The sequence below is a fragment of the Camelina sativa genome, chromosome 1 (assembly GCF_000633955.1).
Source record: "Camelina sativa cultivar DH55 chromosome 1, Cs, whole genome shotgun sequence".
NCBI lineage: Eukaryota > Viridiplantae > Streptophyta > Magnoliopsida > Brassicales > Brassicaceae > Camelina > Camelina sativa.
The window spans coordinates 105,017-125,144 of record NC_025685.1 but is presented as its reverse complement, the minus strand read 5'-3'; the positions used below and the strand labels follow the sequence as shown (position 1 = coordinate 125,144).

At 35.7% G+C, this 20,128-nt stretch overlaps 8 protein-coding genes across 9 annotated transcripts; 1 reads left to right on the top strand and 7 right to left on the bottom strand.

Moving 5' to 3' along the window:
- On the bottom strand, positions 987-1,737 carry LOC104791045. Its single transcript, XM_010517206.2, has one exon. It carries the CDS (start codon positions 1,667-1,669, stop codon positions 1,289-1,291), a length of 381 nt encoding a protein of 126 aa, XP_010515508.1. The 5' UTR covers positions 1,670-1,737; the 3' UTR covers positions 987-1,288.
- LOC104790133 lies at positions 2,671-3,357 on the bottom strand. Its single transcript, XM_010516193.2, has one exon. The coding sequence runs from the start codon at positions 3,272-3,274 to the stop codon at positions 2,876-2,878; it is 399 nt and encodes a 132-aa protein (XP_010514495.1). The 5' UTR covers positions 3,275-3,357; the 3' UTR covers positions 2,671-2,875.
- Positions 4,169-5,131, bottom strand: LOC104702913 (probable pectate lyase 7). The gene is made up of 3 exons (XM_010418836.1): positions 5,093-5,131; positions 4,741-4,986; positions 4,169-4,656 (listed from the first exon to the last, which is right to left on the bottom strand). Exons 1-3 carry the CDS (start codon positions 5,129-5,131, stop codon positions 4,432-4,434), a joined length of 510 nt encoding a protein of 169 aa, XP_010417138.1. The 3' UTR covers positions 4,169-4,431.
- Positions 6,493-8,787, bottom strand: LOC104789389 (probable pectate lyase 7). Its single transcript, XM_010515292.1, has 4 exons — positions 8,419-8,787; positions 7,407-8,163; positions 7,053-7,298; positions 6,493-6,968 (listed from the first exon to the last, which is right to left on the bottom strand). The coding sequence occupies exons 1-4, from the start codon at positions 8,610-8,612 to the stop codon at positions 6,744-6,746; spliced, it is 1,422 nt and encodes a 473-aa protein (XP_010513594.1). The 5' UTR covers positions 8,613-8,787; the 3' UTR covers positions 6,493-6,743.
- LOC104788572 (mitochondrial outer membrane protein porin 1) lies at positions 9,808-11,868 on the top strand. Its single transcript, XM_010514636.2, has 6 exons — positions 9,808-9,968; positions 10,265-10,332; positions 10,616-10,726; positions 10,825-10,911; positions 11,035-11,243; positions 11,327-11,868. Exons 1-6 carry the CDS (start codon positions 9,920-9,922, stop codon positions 11,631-11,633), a joined length of 831 nt encoding a protein of 276 aa, XP_010512938.1. The 5' UTR covers positions 9,808-9,919; the 3' UTR covers positions 11,634-11,868.
- On the bottom strand, positions 12,016-14,130 carry LOC104787177 (hypersensitive-induced response protein 3). Of its 2 annotated transcripts, none has more exons than XM_010513027.2 (4): positions 13,868-14,130; positions 12,978-13,098; positions 12,672-12,860; positions 12,016-12,576 (listed from the first exon to the last, which is right to left on the bottom strand). In XM_010513027.2, exons 1-4 carry the CDS (start codon positions 14,054-14,056, stop codon positions 12,221-12,223), a joined length of 855 nt encoding a protein of 284 aa, XP_010511329.1. In that variant the 5' UTR covers positions 14,057-14,130; the 3' UTR covers positions 12,016-12,220. The 2 variants fall into 2 exon arrangements, with proteins under 2 accessions (XP_010511329.1, XP_010512003.1); XM_010513701.2 differs by lacking the exon at positions 13,868-14,130 and adding an exon at positions 13,172-13,463.
- Positions 15,233-16,287, bottom strand: LOC109132260 (receptor-like serine/threonine-protein kinase At3g01300). The gene is made up of 2 exons (XM_019243685.1): positions 16,131-16,287; positions 15,233-15,952 (listed from the first exon to the last, which is right to left on the bottom strand). The coding sequence occupies exons 1-2, from the start codon at positions 16,171-16,173 to the stop codon at positions 15,441-15,443; spliced, it is 555 nt and encodes a 184-aa protein (XP_019099230.1). The 5' UTR covers positions 16,174-16,287; the 3' UTR covers positions 15,233-15,440.
- On the bottom strand, positions 16,314-18,934 carry LOC104786340 (receptor-like serine/threonine-protein kinase At3g01300; the record flags this gene model as incomplete). Its single annotated transcript, XM_019243677.1, is given in 6 exon segments — positions 16,314-16,846; positions 17,025-17,148; positions 17,235-17,371; positions 17,760-17,895; positions 18,002-18,339; positions 18,702-18,934. Coding segments are annotated over 6 exon segments (1,476 nt in total). The 3' UTR covers positions 16,314-16,334.

Here is a 20,128-nt window from a genome sequence, read left to right as displayed (position 1 = left end):
TTTTATTAGTTTATCTTTGCAAGTTGCAATTTGAATTTTCATGGAACCATTTAAAAGAAAAACCCATTCGCAGCGTATATACCGCTTTGAAATGGTTGTACAATATGCTCTAAAGCAGCAGATTAAAATTGGAGTAGTCTGCCCTTAATTTACCATTCACCAATGCATACTAAAAATCTCTATATTAACTCCGTACCATTGTAAATTCATTATTGGTCTATATTTTTCATTCTACTCCTCAAAAGCTACATATTAATATAAACTCCATACTAATCTGCTCCATACCACAGTCCAATGTTTTGCATACCAAAATATTGGTATGCATTGTCCGGTTTATACCATACCTTACAACCATTCAAAGCCAAAATGTTCAAGTTTTCAAACCAGCGTAAAATCCCTTCTTCATCTACCAGTTAGACTATATAGATAATATCTTTGTTGGTTTAAAATGTTTTGAGTCAAATCTATTCGATGGTAGTTTTGTTGTTGTTGTTGCTGTGAGCTAATATCTAATCACCCAGAGCTATCCTACATTATATATTATTACTTTTGTCAACAATTTGTGTCATGGTCACTATCCTACGTTACTTTCTTCAAATAATTTTACGTTGAAGGATAGGAAAGAGGAAGAGTATTAAAAGCACACGTTCCCAAAACACAAAGAAGAACAGACCAAAAAGAAGAAAACAAAAGTGGAGACAGTGTTTGAAAGAGTTCACTCTTCTTTTAGGTTCTTTCTCTTTGAGACGAATCTTGAATTTTTAAAAAAAATTATGTATATGTAATTTCAGAAATTAATATTTAGTTGTGCGTATGTTTATTTTATGTACAGTTTGTTGGACTGGCTACATATGTATTGGCATGCTGAATAATAATGTATTAAAGAAATTCGATGAATATGAATATAAATTAAAAATTAGGTTTGCACATGATTATGCATGTTAATTAATAGATATCAACTCATAAATTATTAATTTTAAGTGTGGTAAACAAAGTTTAAATCTGTTATATTTCTGTAACTAATTTTAAGATGCATTGGGATAAGACCTAAATTAAAAAAAAGAAAACCTTACAAAAGTACCTCAACAGTATTAGTAGTAGTAATACATTCCAATTAATTGTAGTACAATTGATTAATTATTCAGTTGATGCAATTAAATATATATACTATGGGCAAGTTATTTGCTCCTCTCACTTGTAAAGCCAAACTCCATGGGCGAATTGAAAACCTCCTTTGAACGCATCAAAAGATTAAACGTTCATCAAACCCCTAATTAAAATTCTTGGTTTAGTTTTTCGATTTGTTTAATCCCAAATCCTTCAAAATGGATTGGATTATGGAAACGTATCTCACTTCCTCAGGCGCTTGCTTGATCTTCCTGTTGAATTTCTTGAGTTTTTTCCCGAAATGGTCAAGACTCTTACCACTTTTGTAAGCATCTTCGAGCTGAATGAGCGTCAACTCAGAATCAGTCAACAAATTCACCTCGCTTTCCAAGTTCTTGATGTTCGTTTCTTTTTCTTTCAAGTCCTCTTCGAGCAAGTCTTTGGCTTGGTGCAAGTCGTTTTCAACCACTTCTTCGTTAACATTAATCGGACGACGAGCCTCAGAGACATGTTGAAAAGCAATAAGGGCGACAACGAGAAGCACAAAGGAGATCTTTGCCATGATTAAAGATTGATTTTCCCTTAACTTAATTTGAAATAGATCAAATTATAGTTTGTTAAAAGGAAAATATTTTATGAGAGGAGTGAGTTCGTATGTCTGTTTCGTAAATCATTTATAGTTTTATCTCTGCGTAAAAATAGTATGTAAATGTATCCATATTTTGATGGTTAAGGAATGGTTTTGACTTCATTACTTAATTTTCTTTGGTCACCCACAATAGTCGCATAACGAAATTTTTGTTTGTCAATCTTATCCAAAACCTTAAACCTTCAATTATGGGAAGTCAAATAATAAGATTCTTGACTTCTTTGTTTAGATACTTTTGGTATAACGGCTATGCGATGAACCAACTGATCAATCAAATCATATATGGGAAGCTGAAACATTCAAAGCAAAACTTACCCAATAGGCCAGGACCCATGCATGAGATAAAGTCCTATGCAGCTGCCTCAAAAGTTTGCCTATAAGCACTTTGTAGCTGATATAAATTTCTTCAAAAATATTGGAGCTCTGCTTTCCTTAATGGGTCCTATTACAAAGTAGAATACTACATTTACTTTTATTATTTTTATTTTTTTTGTTTCACAGATATTAACTACTATTAGTTTATTTTATTTTATTTTCATCTCTAATTACATAAATTTAGACTTCTGATTAGTAGTGTGATAAAGCTGGATTTTTTAATGAAACAGAAATTAAATACTAAACAATCATACTAGTGTACGTGTATCTCTACTTCGTCTAAATTTGGCATGAGTAGATATAAAAGTCACAGAAGATTAAAGATTTTGTTGGATAGCACATGATTCTGTTGAGGGATATAGCAAAACGTTTTTATCTGTACTGTATATTTCATGTTTTGATCTGAATATATATTCATATAAACAATCGTCTTTTCATTATTTTCTAAGTTATTGTTCGGGTGTTTTGTTTTTTTATTTGTGAACTTTTGTATCCACAGACTGTTAATTTTAAAAAATCGTATGGAAAATATTATGATATCACTAGTAATAATGTAGTATTAATATTTCATTCAATTGTATTAGGTACAATACAATATGATGCAACTAATGTACCAAATATGTGAGAATTATTCGCTCCTCTCACTTGTAAAGCTAAACTCCATGGACAAGTCCAAACCCCCTTTCAACACATGAAAACAATAATCATACCCTAATTATTATTTTATTTGTGTTCGTTTGTGTGTCAATTTTTCCCTCCGTTTAATCCGAAGTCCTTCAAAATCGATTGGATGATGGATACAGGCTTCTTCTTTTTCGCAATAGCTGGTGGTGCTTTCTTAAGGGTGGCAACCCTGCTGATCTTTTTGAGTTTCTTTTCGTAAGGCTTTAAGTTCATATCCTTTTTGTGAGCGGTTCCAAGTTCACTCAACACGACTTTGGATTTGCTCAAAGTTTTCACCTCAGATGTCAAACCTTGAATGCTCATTCTTTTGGCCTTTACCTCTTCCTCGATCATGGCCTCGGCTTTATGCAAGTCTTTTACAAATGCTGCTTCGTCGAATTTTGCCACGTGGCGAGCTTCGTAAGCGTGGAGAAAGGCGATAAGGGCCATAGCGAAAAGCAAGAAGGAGATCTTTGCCATGGTTTAAAGCTCAATCTTCCCCTTAACAAATCAGTTTGAACTTTTAGATTCAAATAATTTGTTAAAGGAAAAGCGGCGAGAAGAGATGTGAGTTCATTTGTTTTGTTTTTTGGGGTATCTTATACCATTTACTTGTGACTAAAAATAGTATATGTACGTATTGATGGTCAAAGAAGAATTGTATTGACTCTCGGTTGCTCAACATTCTTTGGTTATCCACAAAATTTGCGAAATATTTTCTAAACTTGGCTAATCCAAAAATTAATAGCATTTTAGTTTACCTATAATAAAACATGATCAAATTTAACCTAGCTCTACTTTTGGATAATAATTTCCGCGTAAAGGGCTACCACCGAAATTAAGTTTCAGTCCTCTCATATATTTGAGGCAGGTAGGTTTGTCTCAACTTAAAGCCTTTTTCAAAAAAAAAAAAAAAAAAAAAAAAAAAAAAAAAAAAACCAAAGTGTTGATNGTCTCAAACTTGAAACAACAATACAATGGCAAAGAAATCTTTTGTACTGTCAGGCCTAATCGTGGCCCTAGTCATCACACTAGGATGGAACATCGATGAAGCAGCAGCGAGAGACGTGAGGCTAGTGAAGCTCAGCGATGTCAAACCCGAAACTTTGAAAAAATTAAAAGGAGAAGAAAAAAGTGAACTGATGAAAGAAGAGTCCAAAGCCAATCTTCTAAAGGAAATTGAGANTCTTTCGAAGATTTCGGCAGTACGCCAGTATCATTGCTCGAGATTTTCAATTAGAAATTGCGCTGCGTGTCACTGAACAATACTAATCAATAATAATATAGATATCTCTTAAAACTATATTATTCGGTATATATAGTAGGCAGTCTAAAAATCAAGTCTTTGTTTTTTAAAAAAATGATTGCCTTAATTAGATTTTTTTTCATTGGTGTTTCATATTTGCAACACACAAAAAAAAAAAAGAAGCAAAAATTAATGAGCACACAACCAAACATACACAAACAAATTAAAGTTACAAAGTATCCTGCCGTTCGCATATATTCTTTACACACAGAGACTTTTATAGCTTAAGAACCATTTCCAATTTTACCCCATGATTTTTGTTTTTCATTTCTTATATATATATAGAAAGGCCTAGGATACAAGAGAAAAAGGTAGTAGTGAGTTATATATATTAGCATGCTTTTCCGACCCGACAATCCAATGCTCCGGCGTATTTTGTAAGCTTTGAAACGGCCACACCATGTTTGGGTTTTATCATCTGTTGCCTTGAGTGCGAGCACTTGAAATGAGGATTTCCAGATTGTCTGAAATATGCTCCGTTCAAGAAATAATCTTTCTCGGATCTCCAGTTCCAGTTTTTCCATTCAGCTTCTGGAGCATAATCCCTCTTTGTCACCTATATATTACACATGTTTCTATTAGTTTTAAACCTCAAACTTTTGTTTGATGTAATATGCACATATCGAGAAATATCGTGTACCTCTCTGTAATGTTGTTTGTGAGGAGGAGCGATGAAACGGTTTCCATGGCTGAGAATGGTAGGACCTTGGCTACCTCCAATCGCGTAAAGCTCCCAATGAGTGTAGTCATTGTTGACAACATGGACGAAACCCCATCGGATCCTAGGCATCCTCTGTACGAGTCCTTTACCAAAATGGTTGTAAGCCACTGTGACTTGCATCTTCTTGTCATCCTGGTTGTGGTCTTGTGCACCGAGCAACATCACCTAAAGACAAACCCAAAAACATAACAAGTTCATTTAGTTAACTTGTGTAGTCAATAGCTAATCGTATCATGATCAAATTAATTAGGCTTTCAAGGTGAAGGCTCACATCGTTGTGGTGGGTGAAATGAGAGTTAGANTTACACATGTTTCTATTAGTTTTAAACCTCAAACTTTTATTTGATGTAATATGCACATATCGAGAAATATCTTATACCTCTCTGTAATGTTGTTTGTGAGGAGGAGCGATGAAACGGTTTCCANGAAGAGTTCATGTTTACCATTAAACGCATTGTGAAGTTGCTCAAGAAAACTTAGAACAAGAGAATTGGCAGATTTATTATATCTAGTAACCTTTTTAATTAACAAAATAAAAATCATAATAGTGAAAAGAGAAAAAATCTTGTCACACACAGACGCATTCAACATACAATATATGTATGTATGTATCAATGATTTGACTGTGTACGTAACAAACATTTTTGTAATTTAGCATGTCCATGTTGTATTTGGTTGAAAATACTAAAAATAAAATTTTGACCAAGTTTTAGTTTTTCAAATGTTATATCGCCATCGTCTATCATAATTTTTGTTAACACTTTTGATAATTTTAAAGTAAATTAAAAATTAAAGTATTAGAGTTTGGCCAAAACCAAGAAACAAATAAGAGAACTAACAGAAAAGTTTTATTATCTTGTTATCATAAGTTTTCCAGAAAAATTGACGGAGTTTAGGGAACAATCGAAAACTTAAAAAGCATTGTATGCTTGTAATTAGTTTTCCCCGGGTCAACCATCTGCAAAGGAAGATATTTGAAATTGATTGCATGTGATTCCAGTAGAGGTGTCAAACATCCAATATATTGAAACAGAAGGAGTACCATATTTCGATTCTGTTCAAATTTGAAAAATATTACTCTTAACGAAAAAAAAAACAAAACAAATCATATCTGGAAGAACTATTGGAAATTAATTACATTTATACACTTTAAATTGGAAAAAAACATATTATGTAAATAAGTATATCTCCTTTTCACTATGATTAACCATAAAAATTCAAATCGCGGATTTAAGAGGAAATAAGAATGCTGAGATCTTTCTACATTAACAGCAATATCTTATCGAAATTGTTTTATTATTATTATGTAAATGCTGCATGAATCACCATAACACTAACTAGTAACTGGTGCTATTTGTCATTCTTTTTCATGGTTGAACCGTTTTAATGATATTGTTAAATATGACCATGATAAAAATAATTAATGTCAAGCCTATAGCAATGAAGAAGATCTTTAACGTTTCGGTAAAGATCTTTCGAAGATTTCGGCAGTACGCCAGTATCATTGCTCGAGATTTTCAATTAGAAATTGCGCTGCGTGTCACTGAACAATACTAATCAATAATAATATAGATATCTCTTAAAACTATATTATTCGGTATATATAGTAGGCAGTCTAAAAATCAAGTCTTTGTTTTTTAAAAAAATGATTGCCTTAATTAGATTTTTTTTCATTGGTGTTTCATATTTGCAACACACAAAAAAAAAAAAGAAGCAAAAATTAATGAGCACACAACCAAACATACACAAACAAATTAAAGTTACAAAGTATCCTGCCGTTCGCATATATTCTTTACACACAGAGACTTTTATAGCTTAAGAACCATTTCCAATTTTACCCCATGATTTTTGTTTTTCATTTCTTATATATATATAGAAAGGCCTAGGATACAAGAGAAAAAGGTAGTAGTGAGTTATATATATTAGCATGCTTTTCCGACCCGACAATCCAATGCTCCGGCGTATTTTGTAAGCTTTGAAACGGCCACACCATGTTTGGGTTTTATCATCTGTTGCCTTGAGTGCGAGCACTTGAAATGAGGATTTCCAGATTGTCTGAAATATGCTCCGTTCAAGAAATAATCTTTCTCGGATCTCCAGTTCCAGTTTTTCCATTCAGCTTCTGGAGCATAATCCCTCTTTGTCACCTATATATTACACATGTTTCTATTAGTTTTAAACCTCAAACTTTTGTTTGATGTAATATGCACATATCGAGAAATATCGTGTACCTCTCTGTAATGTTGTTTGTGAGGAGGAGCGATGAAACGGTTTCCATGGCTGAGAATGGTAGGACCTTGGCTACCTCCAATCGCGTAAAGCTCCCAATGAGTGTAGTCATTGTTGACAACATGGACGAAACCCCATCGGATCCTAGGCATCCTCTGTACGAGTCCTTTACCAAAATGGTTGTAAGCCACTGTGACTTGCATCTTCTTGTCATCCTGGTTGTGGTCTTGTGCACCGAGCAACATCACCTACAGACAAAACCCAAAAACATGACAAGTTCATTTAGTTAACTTGAGTAGTCACTAGCTAATCATATAATTGATCAAATTATTTAGGTTTTCAAGATGAAGGCTCACATCGTTGTGGTGGGTGAAATGAGAGTTAGAGATGGTGATTGCGGTGGAGCCCATAATAGCGTCAATAAGGCCATCTTGGCATTTAGACATAGAAATGTGGTCAAGCCAAATGTTTGTTGCCCCAAAGATAGAGATCCCATCTCCATCAGCCTGTCCTCTTTGCCCAAAGTGGTCAATCGAATCTCTTATCAAACCGCCACTGCTTGACACAATGTGATGGACGTGAAGCCCATGGATGATGATATTGTGCACGTACTGCATCGTGATACCGGCACCATATGCGATGTGCACGTTAGCGCCACGAGCATCGATCGTCTTGTGACTAGCAATCATTAGCTCTTGGCTTAACCTGATGCTCATATCGTGCTTGAAAATGATCCATAGCGGTTCTTTTTGTATCACAGCGTGACGTAGTGTTCCGGGTCTAGGGTTCACCGTATCATCGTCTCTGGGGCTCGTGACCACATAGATGCGACCGCGCTTGCCTCCTGTGGTCCTGTAACCAAACCCACGGACGCAACGAACAAGCCTCTTACGGCGCCTGGCCCAATCGGGTTGGCAACGCCAGCATTTATCAATCGGGTTGCTTGCGGTGCAAGGTCCCTTTAGCTTGCTCCATTTTCCTCTTCCCCTGCGCTTGCCACTTAGGCTCCGCCTTGTGCTGTTTGTCGGACTAGAAGTCATCTCAATGACGTCCTCATCTTCCGTGGAATCGACCGCCTTGTCTTCCTCGGTCCCCTCGACATCAGTCGAGTTGCTGAAGATAAACACCAACCCAAAAAACTATCATAAGCCCAAATTCCTCATTTTTGATTAGTTCACAAAAAATTATCATCAACATAGCTATCATTCTAATCCTTGTTAAAAACTCTTGATAATATAGTTTTTGTAACCTAATTTAAACATAATGATATAAGTAATCCAAAACTGTATACTCTCTTATAATAATCACAACCAAACCTATTTTGTACTAGACAAATCAGGTCGAATGCAACAATATAAAAGGGCTTACTCGTAATGACGCTCGTGGAAGTGGTCGACGATGTCATAAGGATCAGGATGATAAGCCATAAGGGTATGTTTACGAGCTTCATTGGCCTTATTTACCCAATACTCATCGGTCTCGGCAACATTGGCAAGTATGGTCGGAATCAAACTGGCAATACAAATCACACACACTAACTTCACAAGCCTAGCCGTCTCCATTGTATATGATTACCCCTTTGTTCACAGAACACAATTTATATTAATTATTTTTTCTTAAAGGGGTAATCTTTTTTATATATATTGAAATATATATATGGAGAGCAGCTAAGCTTTAAACATGGCTTTAGGTGGTTATATGTGTTCGGCCTAAAGCCTTTTTTTTTGGTAGATGAATCCGTATTGCGAAGTTTGAGAAACGTGAAGGTTGGTGTTTAAATAATAATAAAAAACTTGAAAAGAAAGTTGACTTCTATATTTAGAAAGTTTCCCCGTTATGTATGGAACGCCACCATATATTACTTGTGGACAGGTTCTTTGTTTTAAAAAAAAAAGTATTGATCCTTGTTTTTTATTTTCTTCTTCTATATTTGGATAGAAAAAAAAAATTGTTGATCAAGCTTTCCAACTGAATTTAGCAATAGAAACAATCAGTTTCTAATTCTCATGCATCTAAAAGATAGTGATCGTGAAGACGCTAGTTATTATCAGAAGGCATCGTTGTTGACTTAGATACACATATGAATCAATAATCGTCATGATTTCTCTGAAATTATACCATATACTATGATTTTTCAATTTCTTTTGGTAAAAGATTTTTCAATTTCAAGTTGGTTTTTTGAATCCTAGTAACTACATTAACTTATTTGGAAAGTTTGAAAAAGATTTTATTTGTGATTTGGTGCCCTTAAAGATGGTAAAGATTTATTTCAGGTCTGGTATCACACTATAAAGAAAAGTTAAAACCATGAAAACATAACATTATTATTTAATTTTATATATTTTTTTAAAAAAATTGTCACTTAAATCACAATCACCACAAATAGAAAGAATTGTGTAAAAGTCGAAAATAAGTATATGTGAGTAAAAGAAAAATATTATGCCTTTCCAAAAGAATACACCATTTTTGTTGACAAAAAAAAATACACCATTTTCTCATTTTATGCGTGGTATTGGTAAGAAAAGAAGGAAAAGTAAACGAAGCCGTTTGATAGCCCATGTAAAAATATTGAAGGTGATAGAAGAATAATTTGTCTTGGTCAGAAGGGAATAAATATATATATATATATATATGGACGGCTGCGGATAAGGAAACTGAAACAGAGAGGCCATCCAACGGCTCATAACATTTTTTGCTTCTGAGATAATTAGTGAAAATATATATTTAAAATAAAAAATAATTAGGGTTTTCTTCAATCTCTAAGTAGAGACTAGAGAGAGACGACGCCCACACACACATCTTCCCCTCAGGCCTCAGCTCGCTCTTCCAATTTCCTTTGTTCTTCCCCAACAGAGAAAGCAAAGCAACAATGGTGAAAGGTCCTGGTCTCTACACCGAAATCGGCAAAAAAGCCAGAGGTATTATATCTTTTCATTCGTTAAATTGAATCTGGTTGTGCCCAGAGACGATCTCTTCTTACTATTAGGGTTCCGTTTCTCTGGGATTTTGATTCCCTTTGTTTTTAGACTTTAAATTTTCACGGTCTTGTGGATGATAGATGATACATGCGTATTATAGAGATTCAAATGTTTATGGATTTCGATTATTATTGCTGCTGATATATATGAGTATTCCCCTGGGGTTCACTCTCGATTTGTTCATGGTTGGTTGGTCTCTGGGATTATCAATTTCAATGCTATAATCTTGTTTGCAGATCTTCTGTACAGAGACCACAACAGCGATCAGAAGTTCAGTATCACCACTTACTCTCCTGCCGGTGTTGTAAGTTTCTAGTTTCTTCTCTTTGATTATTAACTTCATCTTTGAGTATCTATCAGCTCTGTATTCTTATAGATAGATGATTACGGTTTTATTGAAACTTATTCTTCTAGAGTGTGCTTCTACTATTTTCCTTACTCATTAGCTTTGGGGTTTACTTCTGAGTTTTGTGTCGAAATCAGCATTTCTTTCTCAAATTTGTTTACTGTCTACTTTTTGAAGATTGGATTTCTTCTATCCTTTTGGCCTATCCTTTTACTCATAACCTGGGTTTCTTTCTTTGTAGGCCATCACCTCAACTGGAACTAAGAAAGGTGACGTTTTGTTGGGAGATGTTGCTTTTCAATCCAGGCAAAAGAACGTTACTACTGATTTCAAAGTTTGCACTGATTCTACCGTAAGTATATATTTATTTCTTCTCTACCCCAAATTTCATACTTCTGTTTGGTTGTTTTGGTTACGCTCCTTACACGTTTTTGTGTGTATTGGTTTCAGGTCCTGATCACTGCTACGGTTGATGAGGCTGCACCTGGTCTGAAGTCTATCTTCAGCTTCAAGGCTCCTGACCAAAATTCTGGCAAGGTATTGTTGTAATCACTACACGAACGAACCTATGTCTTTGTATAGTTTTAAAGCTTCATCAGTTGAGACTTCACTTCACGTTTTTAAAAAAAAAATCTTATCCTTTCCTCTTCCTATACACAGATTGAGGTGCAATACTTGCATGAGTATGCCGGTATCAGCACAAGCATGGGATTGACTCAGAACCCAACTGTCAACTTCTCTGGTGTGATTGGCACCAATGTCTTGGCTGTTGGTACTGATATTTCATTCGACACCAAGTCTGGCAATTTCACCAAGATCAACGCTGGTTTAAGCTTCGCTAAGGAGGACTTAATCGCCTCCCTTACCGTGTAAGTTGATTTTTAGTGAGATATTTGGATGGTTTCTCGTTGGTTTTCTTATTAATATCATTTGGGTTTTATTGTTTGTTTAGGAACGAGAAGTTTGATCTATTGAATGCATCCTACTATCACATTGTGAACCCGCTGTTCAACACTGCTGTTGGAGCAGAAGTGAGCCACAGGTTCTCTAACAAAGACAACACCATAACCGTGGGAACACAGCACTCGCTTGACCCCTTGACCTCTGTGAAAGCACGTGTTAACAGTGCCGGTATTGCCAGTGCGCTCATTCAACACGAGTGGAAGCCCAAGTCCTTCTTCACTATCTCTGGAGAAGTCGACACAAAGGCCATTGACAAGAATGCTAAAGTTGGATTGGCTCTCGCACTCAAGCCTTGAAAACTGAGATGGAAGAAGAAGTTGCTATAGCTTTTTTTTAACTAGTTTCTTTCTACGTTCTGTTTTTCTCTACATGGCTCATGGTTTGAATGGCTTCTACTGAACTTTCCCATTTTCTTGTCGGATTTGTAGAAGAATAAAAAAGTTGAAAAAGGATCATCTCCAGGTGATGTGGTGAAACCCTAACAATGTGTTCGGTTTCAATTTTTATTTTCAATGTATTTTTGTTCAGGTATGAAAGTTGCATATTCAGTTCAAGTAAGTAGAGCAGAGAGTTGTATTAGATGGGCTTCAAATCAGGCCCACGCGTTTATTGATAAGGTTTTCAATGAGATGGGCCGCGAAGTCCACCGAATCAATAATTTGACTTTTCACTCTCGCAAGTTGGAAGTTTTTTTTGGTCAAAATAGAAAAAGACACAAAATACAAAATCCAAATCAGATACAAAGCGTTTGTTGTAGTCACGAAAGAGATAGGTACAACATGACAATTCACAATCAGCACACCGTTACATTAAAAAACTTATGACAACAATATATAAAACATTAATAGAGAAGACGAAGACAATTTTGACTTGAGCAAGTCTACTAGGCATTGTTGGCCTGTAATAAACCATTTCGAATCTGCGTTGCCACGTCAGAAACTGCGCCTGGACCGTGAGGAATAAACACCGCCGAGGATTTGGAGGTTGCTCCGATATCTCTCATTGTGTCGAAGTACTGAGTCATCATCACCATGTCCAACACATCTTTCGCTGACGTCCCTGGCACGTTACCGGCGAACCCTAGAACACTGTCTCTCAGACCGTCCACGATCGCTTGCCTCTGTCGAGCGATTCCGAGTCCCGACAGGTACTTCGACTCGGCTTCACCTTCTGCTCTCTTTATCTGTATGATTTTCTCAGCCTCTGCTTTTTCGTTCGCCGCCACTCTCATCCTCGCCGCTATAACAATTGAAGATTTTAAAACCAATTAACCAACAATACTAATCAAAAAGTATCCAACTTTTGATTTAGGGTTTTAAGATTTGGGGACTCACCGGCGTTGATTTCGTTCATGGCACGTTTAACCTGTTGATCAGGCTCGATGTCGATGATTAGGGTTTGAAGGATCTCATAACCATAAGCAGTCATGGCTTTGTCTAGCTCTTCTTCCACTGATTTGGCGATTTCATTCTTCTGCTCGAACACATCGTCCAAGTTCAGTTTTGGAACACATGCTCTGATCACTGAGACCCCAGAAACAAAACAAGAATTATATAATTTGACCGGTAAAACACATCACGTTATCCTTGTCAACAACTTATAATAATACTCTGTATTGAGAAGGACAAAGAAGGAGATACCATCAAAGACGTAGGCTTTGATTTGGGTGGTTGGATTGCTGAGTCTGTAAAAAGCATCACTTGCCTTGTCAACCAAGACTCTGTATTGAATGGATGCAACCACAGTCACAAACACATTGTCCTGTTACAGGATCAAAGATGAATTAGAAGAAGGAGATTTGTATATAGATGTGTGTTTTAAATGTGTTGCTTACCTTTGTTTTGGTTTCACATTGAACATCGAGTTGCTGGAGACGGAGAGTTAGTGTGCCGGCGACGTAATCACCGATGACCCAGGGAACAAATTGGAGACCTGGATTCAGAACTTTTTGGAATTTGCCAAACCTCTCCTTGATCGCCACATCTGATTGCTTCACAAGCACGCAACAGAAAAGATTCCCCATTAAATCTTACAAAGAACTAAGAAGAAGATTATGAATGGATTAAATATATGTCTCGGCCTCTGTTTTGTTTCTCTCTGTGAGTTTGTGGGATAGAGGAAAGTCGCAGGAGAGCTATCTATATATTGATAAGAGGAAGAAGGTGATCATGTCAAGATGTCATGTAACATTCCTCGGAAATTTCCTATTTATTAATTATTATTCAGTAGTGTGACATTTTCATTGAAATGTCAAGTAGTATATATCTTGAAGAACAATAAATTATTAAATTTGATAAATATTTGTCATTCTTAGCGGTTACTCTTCTTTTTTTTTTGGTTAGGATTATACTTAGTTTATTAAACCAAATTTCCTTTATATGTCATTTGCAAAGTTAGAGACTAGTGAGAAACATATTTGAAAAGTCAAAGAAAATGTCACTATTGAACAATTATTAGATATGCGTTCCAATNAGATGAATTAGAAGAAGGAGATTTGTATATAGATGTGTGTTTTAAATGTGTTGCTTACCTTTGTTTTGGTTTCACATTGAACATCGAGTTGCTGGAGACGGAGAGTTAGTGTGCCGGCGACGTAATCACCGATGACCCAGGGAACAAATTGGAGACCTGGATTCAGAACTTTTTGGAATTTGCCAAACCTCTCCTTGATCGCCACATCTGATTGCTTCACAAGCACGCAACAGAAAAGATTCCCCATTAAATCTTACAAAGAATTAAGAAGAAGAATATTATGAATGGACTATATGTATCAGCCTCTGTCTTGTCTCTCTGTGAGTTTGTGGGAGGGCTATCTATATAGATAAGAGGAAGAAGGTGATCATGTCAAGATGTCATGTAATATTCCTCGGAAATTTCCTATTTATTAATTATATTATTCAGTAGACATTTTCATTGAAATGTCAAGTAATATATATCTTGGAGAACAATAAATTATTGTAGACTGTCAAAAAAAAAAAAAAAAAAAAAAAAANAACAATAAATTATTAAATTTGATAAATATTTGTGATTTCTTAGCGGTTACTCTTCTTTTAACTTCTTTTTGGTTAGGAACTATATACTTAGTTTTTAATAACCAAATGCCCTTTATATGTCATTCGCAAAGGTAGAGACTAGTGAGAAACATATTTGAAAAGTCAAAGAAAATGTCACTATTGAACAATTATTAGATATGCGTGCCAATACAAAATCAACAGTGCAGTTATATTGTAGCTGTTATGTGTATGGTTTCGAAATAAAAATAACAATATGGTTCTATTACATCTATATTTAGTTTGAATATTAAGTTGTGTTTGTTGGAAAGAGGTGGAGGGGGTTACCGAACTTTTGGAAACTTGAAAGTTGGAACGGTCCTTTACTCTTCTTTACTAGTTGAACTTGAATGTATATTGTTTTAAATTATTAGTACTAATAAAAATATCAAAGATAAGCAAAGAACATTTAAAACCAAACAAATTACGACCAAAAAGTAAGGAAATTAATTGTATAATAATTCATTTGAATAAAAGTCGTTGGTCCTTGCGGCTCGCATGGAATATGAGGACAATGGATATTGTTCTTCTATTTCAGTAATTGAATAATACTAAGTAATAATTTTCACGTAAAAAAAGTAGTCATTATGACATGTTTTTTTGTATTTTAAATAATTCGATTATCTATGTGAAGCGACAAAGTAGATAAGTCCAAAAACTCACAAAGAGGAAACAAAATTCAAACTTTCAAAGCAAAATGTCATCCACATTATCCAATACCCCTTCTTGATATGTACTACTATCTTATTATTATTATGCTAGTGGTAGTAATGACTAACGAGGATGAGGTTGTTGTTTTACGAATTGGTGAAGCGATTGCGAAAAGTGAAAACGACTAATGCATATATGATGACAATATTACCCCTAGAAGACAATTGTTCACGAGTACAATAATAGACGAAGAAACATGAGGTCACAAAGGTAAAATACACAAGTTGGGGATCTTCTTCAGAATAAACCTTTCTTTTTGTTAAGAAATATCGATTTGTTGTTTTACATTTGTTAAGAAGAGACGTTCTTGCTTACAGCTTACGTCACAGGAAAGTGCAAAATCTAAGTAGTTGCACCTTTAGGCTTAGGAGATGGAATCTGATGACGATAAGGGGAGGAACCAGCTTGACCATGAGGACTAGACAGAGTTCGAAACACAGGTTGCCCATTTCTTGACCCGAATCCACGACCCGACCCTGACCCTGACACAGATTTCAAACGCTCAGCTTGCATAGTCTGGAAGTAGTAAGACGTGCTAGCCATGTCCTTGAGATGTGGGAGAGGCTTCAGGACTTCCACCACTTCACTCATTTTCGGTCTTATTTTGGAGTCACGGCTAAGGCATTTTGCTGCAAGCTGTGTCACTTTTTGAGCTCCTTTCACGGAGAAATGACCCTCAAGTCTCGGATCAAGTAACCTGTAGAATCTTCTTTTGTCCAGGAGATGTGGTCTCGCCCATTCAACAAGGTTGTGTTCACCATTTGGTCGGTTTTTGTCCATAGATCTTCTACCAGTCAGCATTTCAAGTAGAACCACACCGAAACTGTAAACATCGCTTTTTGATGTCAAGTGACCTAAGGAGTCAAAAAAGGACAGTAGTTATAGATCTAATCTCAAACCCAATAATGAACATTGATGCATATATGTCAAACGGGCAGTATCCAGCTCGGTCTCTAACTTTCTATATTCAATCATATAGAGAAGAAATAAGCAGATGAGTGAATGAAATCCTGAAAGCAAAACAAGACTTACCGGTCATTACATACTCAGGAGCAGCATAACCATAAGTGCCCATGACTCGAGTAGACACATGGGTTTTGCCTTCATCAGGAGCATCTTTGGCAAGACCAAAATCTGATAATTTAGCATTGTAGTCCTGAAATTGGAAAAATGGTAAGAGTTTAGAGGCAAAGAAACAGACGTGTATANAGCTTACGTCACAGGAAAGTGCAAAATCTAAGTAGTTGCACCTTTAGGCTTAGGAGATGGAATCTGATGACGATAAGGGGAGGAACCAGCTTGACCATGAGGACTAGACAGAGTTCGAAACACAGGTTGCCCATTTCTTGACCCGAATCCACGACCTGACCCTGACCCTGACACAGATTTCAAACGTTCAGCTTGCATAGTCTGGAAGTAGTAAGACGTGCTAGCCATGTCCTTGAGATGTGGGAGAGGCTTTAGGATTTCCACCACTTCACTCATTTTCGGTCTTATTTTGGGGTCACGGCTAAGGCATTTTGCTGCAAGCTGTGTCACTTTTTGAGCTCCTTTCACCGAGAAATGACCCTCAAGCCTCGGATCAAGTAACCTGTAGAATCTTCTTTTGTCCAGGAGATGTGGTCTCGCCCATTCAACAAGGTTGTGTTCACCATTTGGTCGGTTTTTGTCCATAGATCTTCTACCAGTCAGCATTTCAAGTAGAACCACACCGAAACTGTAAACATCGCTTTTTGATGTCAAGTGACCTAAGGAGTCAAAAAAGGACAGTAGTTATAGATCTAATCTCAAACCCAATAATGAACATTGATGCATATATGTCAAACGGGCAGTATCCAGCTCGGTCTCTAACTTTCTATATTCAATCATATAGAGAAGAAATAAGCAGATGAGTGAATGAAATCCTGAAAGCAAAACAAGACTTACCGGTCATTACATACTCAGGAGCAGCATAACCATAAGTGCCCATGACTCGAGTAGACACATGGGTTTTGCCTTCATCAGGAGCATCTTTGGCAAGACCAAAATCTGATAATTTAGCATTGTAGTCCTGAAATTGGAAAAATGGTAAGAGTTTAGAGGCAAAGAAACAGACGTGTATATATAGATGTTGATTTAGAGCAGAGGAAAACATACTGCATCAAGTAAAATATTTGAGGTTTTGAAATCTCGATAAATGACCGGCTTTAGAGCTTCTTCATGAAGGAAACTGAGACCCTTTGCAGCACCTAATGCAATCTTCATCCGAATTGACCATGGAAGAGGCAACGACCCTTCAATACGAAGTACGAGTTAATTCACAAAGAAAAAGGTTTAACAACAATCATAACTGAGAAGATAAATCATACAAAAGCATTATGCCCTTTTAAACACACTTTATACACCACAGAATCTTAAAACTAGTAGTACTAAGGAGGTAAGGGATTTACTTATTGATCCGTGGTTCAATGTAATCAACTAATTAAGCAATAGAAAGCATCTAAGGTTGCACTAAAAGGTACCAATGTTCCAATTTTAGCTAGATGCAGTCTAAGGGTTCCAACTTTAACAAGAGGTGTAAATACATCTTTAAATTGTAAAACTTGTTATCCAAATCGAAAACATAAAAGGAAAGAATTTAACTTGCGTATAAAGAATTTAGGGCTGTAGTAGTTTCCTTACTTCTGAAAAGGTGATTCTCCAAACTTCCTCGGGGCATAAACTCATAAACCAGCAGCCTTTGATCATCTTCGATACAATAACCTACCAGTTTAACAAGATTGGGATGGAGAAGATTGCCAAGATAATTAATCTCAGCCTGCAAACACACAAACAGGAACCTTTAGTTGTATGCTCAGTTTTAACAGTGGAAAAGGAGGATATATGATATGGAAGAAGAAAAAAAACAGAAGGAAAGATCTTACAAGCCACTCTTTATGACCCTGAAGTCCATCAGGATTTAAGGTTTTGACAGCGACAGTGAGGCCAGTGCCAGGCTTAACAGGAGCAGTCCCGTTCTCCTCAACCCATCCTTTAAAGACACAACCAAAACCACCTTCACCAAGAAGACTTTCGGGTCTGAAATTTCTAGTTGCAAGCTTGAGATCAATGAAAGTAAACTTCTTGAGGTGAGAATAGATCTTAAGTTCTTCACTTATCATAGGAGTGGACAAAGAGCTTTCTGCATTGCTAGTTGTAGTTGTAGAAGAAACTGGTCCAACCGGTTGATCATTTGATTTCACAGTTGCGGACTTACTTCCCACTGGTAAGCAAAACAAAAAGAGTCAGTCAATTACAAAATGTCCTTAGCTACAAAACGTCACTTTCAAGAAGACAACATGGAGAAAGGAATCAATTTTGCAAAATTGTAAAAAGAGCCAAGTCATATCAAATTAGTTGAGCTAAAATCCTCTAAGGTAGGTAAACCAACCACAACGACATTAAGGTTTTGCTCTCAGTTTGTCAAATGGGGGAAAAAAAACCCTAGATGGAAACATAAGTCTTGTGACAATTATAGGAAAAAAAATCCACAAAAAAATTAAGAAAAACATTATCATCTCAAACTCAAAGGAAGGGTTTTTGGAATTGGAGAAGAGAGAAAAGACCCAGAAGAGGAGGATATACCAGTGCTGGAAGAGAGACTGAGAGAGCTATCAACATCTGATGTAGAAGGCACGCAACAAACCATAAACCTAAATTTGACCCAAAACCCATTAGATTCTTCACACTCACTGTTTCTGACATTGTTCTTCTTCTTCTTCTTCTTCTTCCTCCTCTTATTCTTATTCGTCTCAGTCTCATTAGCTTTCTCCGATCGCCAATTCTCCATAACTTTGACAGATTCCAAATCCATCTCTCTCTCTCTCTCTCTCCCCCCCCCCCAAAAAAAAAACCAGTAAAAACCCAAAAATAAAAAGGACGAAACTTTGATCAGACCACAAACGAGAGAGGGAAAACAACAGAAACCCTAAAAAAAATCCAAGCGAATCAGATAGTTGTTGTTGTTGTAAAGAGAGAAGAAGTAAGATTCACTTGTTGGGTTGGGGGAGAAAGAAATAAAGAGAAAACGGAGAAAGGGGGGGGGGGGGGGCGTAACTTTAGTCAAAAAGGGAATTGATGTATCTGTGGAGAGAGATGAAAGAATTAGAAGAGACGGGCAGCAACACACAAATTAAGCCGAAGCGGGCAAGAGAGAGAGATAGAGATAGAGAGAGAGAGATTGGGGCCGCATCATATCATAGCATGTGTTTTGTTTGCTAACTCTCTCTCAACAGTTACAAAACGCATATTACAATTTCGTATCCCCCCCCTCCTCAATTTTATTGACGGACAAATATTCCTATTGTAATAATTTTTATAAACTATCTCTCTCTAACCAGTTTTGTTCTTTTTCAATTTGTAGAATAAGTCGTTTAATATCCCAATGGAAAATTTACAAATCCTATATTATTCATTCATAAATTTTCAAAAAATCTTTTGAAATTTATTATGTTAAACTAATAATTTAAAAATCTACTTTAAAATTAACTGTTATTCCATCATGGATTTCAAAAGATCTTTAAATTCTATTTTTATTCAAAACAGTTTGTTGATTTGGATTTTAATGATTTTTAAAGATTTTGGAGGATTTGTTAAAAATACTGTAATCCAAATCTTATTAGTTTTTTTGTTGGATTTAAAAGAATTTTACAATAAATTATATCAACTTTACTAAAATCATCAAAATCATTTAAAACCTCCTAAAAACTCAAATCACTTATAATATTTGATTGAATATACCCATTTTTACTAAACTTTTGTACTATTAACAAATATTTGATGTCTTTAAGATTTTTGCGGAAAAAAGAAAAAAATCTATTGAAATGATGTAATTATGATTTAATTTTTCTGTGCTTTTTTTCAAAAATAAGCTCCTCTAAATCTAATCAAAATTGCTTTTCATTTTCACTTTCTTCTTTTTCGATATTAGTGAAGCTTAAACAATTTTTTTATTATTTTTAATTAATTTTTACCGTAAATGCCAAAATCATTAGGCTGTTTTTTTTTTTTTT

Coding starts and splice junctions, on each gene's coding strand:
- LOC104791045 (XM_010517206.2), bottom strand. CDS start 1,669: ATGGCAAAGATCTCCTTTGTGCTTCTCGTTGTCGCCCTTATTGCTTTT.
- LOC104790133 (XM_010516193.2), bottom strand. CDS start 3,274: ATGGCAAAGATCTCCTTCTTGCTTTTCGCTATGGCCCTTATCGCCTTT.
- LOC104789389 (XM_010515292.1), bottom strand. CDS start 8,612: ATGGAGACGGCTAGGCTTGTGAAGTTAGTGTGTGTGATTTGTATTGCC. Junction 7,299..7,406: donor ATTTCACCCACCACAACGAT/GTGAGCCTTCAT, acceptor TTTTGTCTGTAG/GTGATGTTGCTCGGTGCACA. Junction 6,969..7,052: donor ACAAACAACATTACAGAGAG/GTACACGATATT, acceptor TGTAATATATAG/GTGACAAAGAGGGATTATGC.
- LOC104788572 (XM_010514636.2), top strand. CDS start 9,920: ATGGTGAAAGGTCCTGGTCTCTACACCGAAATCGGCAAAAAAGCCAGA. Junction 10,333..10,615: donor CTTACTCTCCTGCCGGTGTT/GTAAGTTTCTAG, acceptor CTTTCTTTGTAG/GCCATCACCTCAACTGGAAC. Junction 10,912..11,034: donor CTGACCAAAATTCTGGCAAG/GTATTGTTGTAA, acceptor TCCTATACACAG/ATTGAGGTGCAATACTTGCA.
- LOC104787177 (XM_010513027.2), bottom strand. CDS start 14,056: ATGGGGAATCTTTTCTGTTGCGTGCTTGTGAAGCAATCAGATGTGGCG. Junction 13,099..13,867: donor AATGTGAAACCAAAACAAAG/GTAAGCAACACA, acceptor ATCCTGTAACAG/GACAATGTGTTTGTGACTGT. Junction 12,577..12,671: donor CATGAACGAAATCAACGCCG/GTGAGTCCCCAA, acceptor CAATTGTTATAG/CGGCGAGGATGAGAGTGGCG.
- LOC109132260 (XM_019243685.1), bottom strand. CDS start 16,173: ATGGGCACTTATGGTTATGCTGCTCCTGAGTATGTAATGACCG. Junction 15,953..16,130: donor TCCTGAGTATGTAATGACCG/GTAAGTCTTGTT, acceptor TTGACTCCTTAG/GTCACTTGACATCAAAAAGC.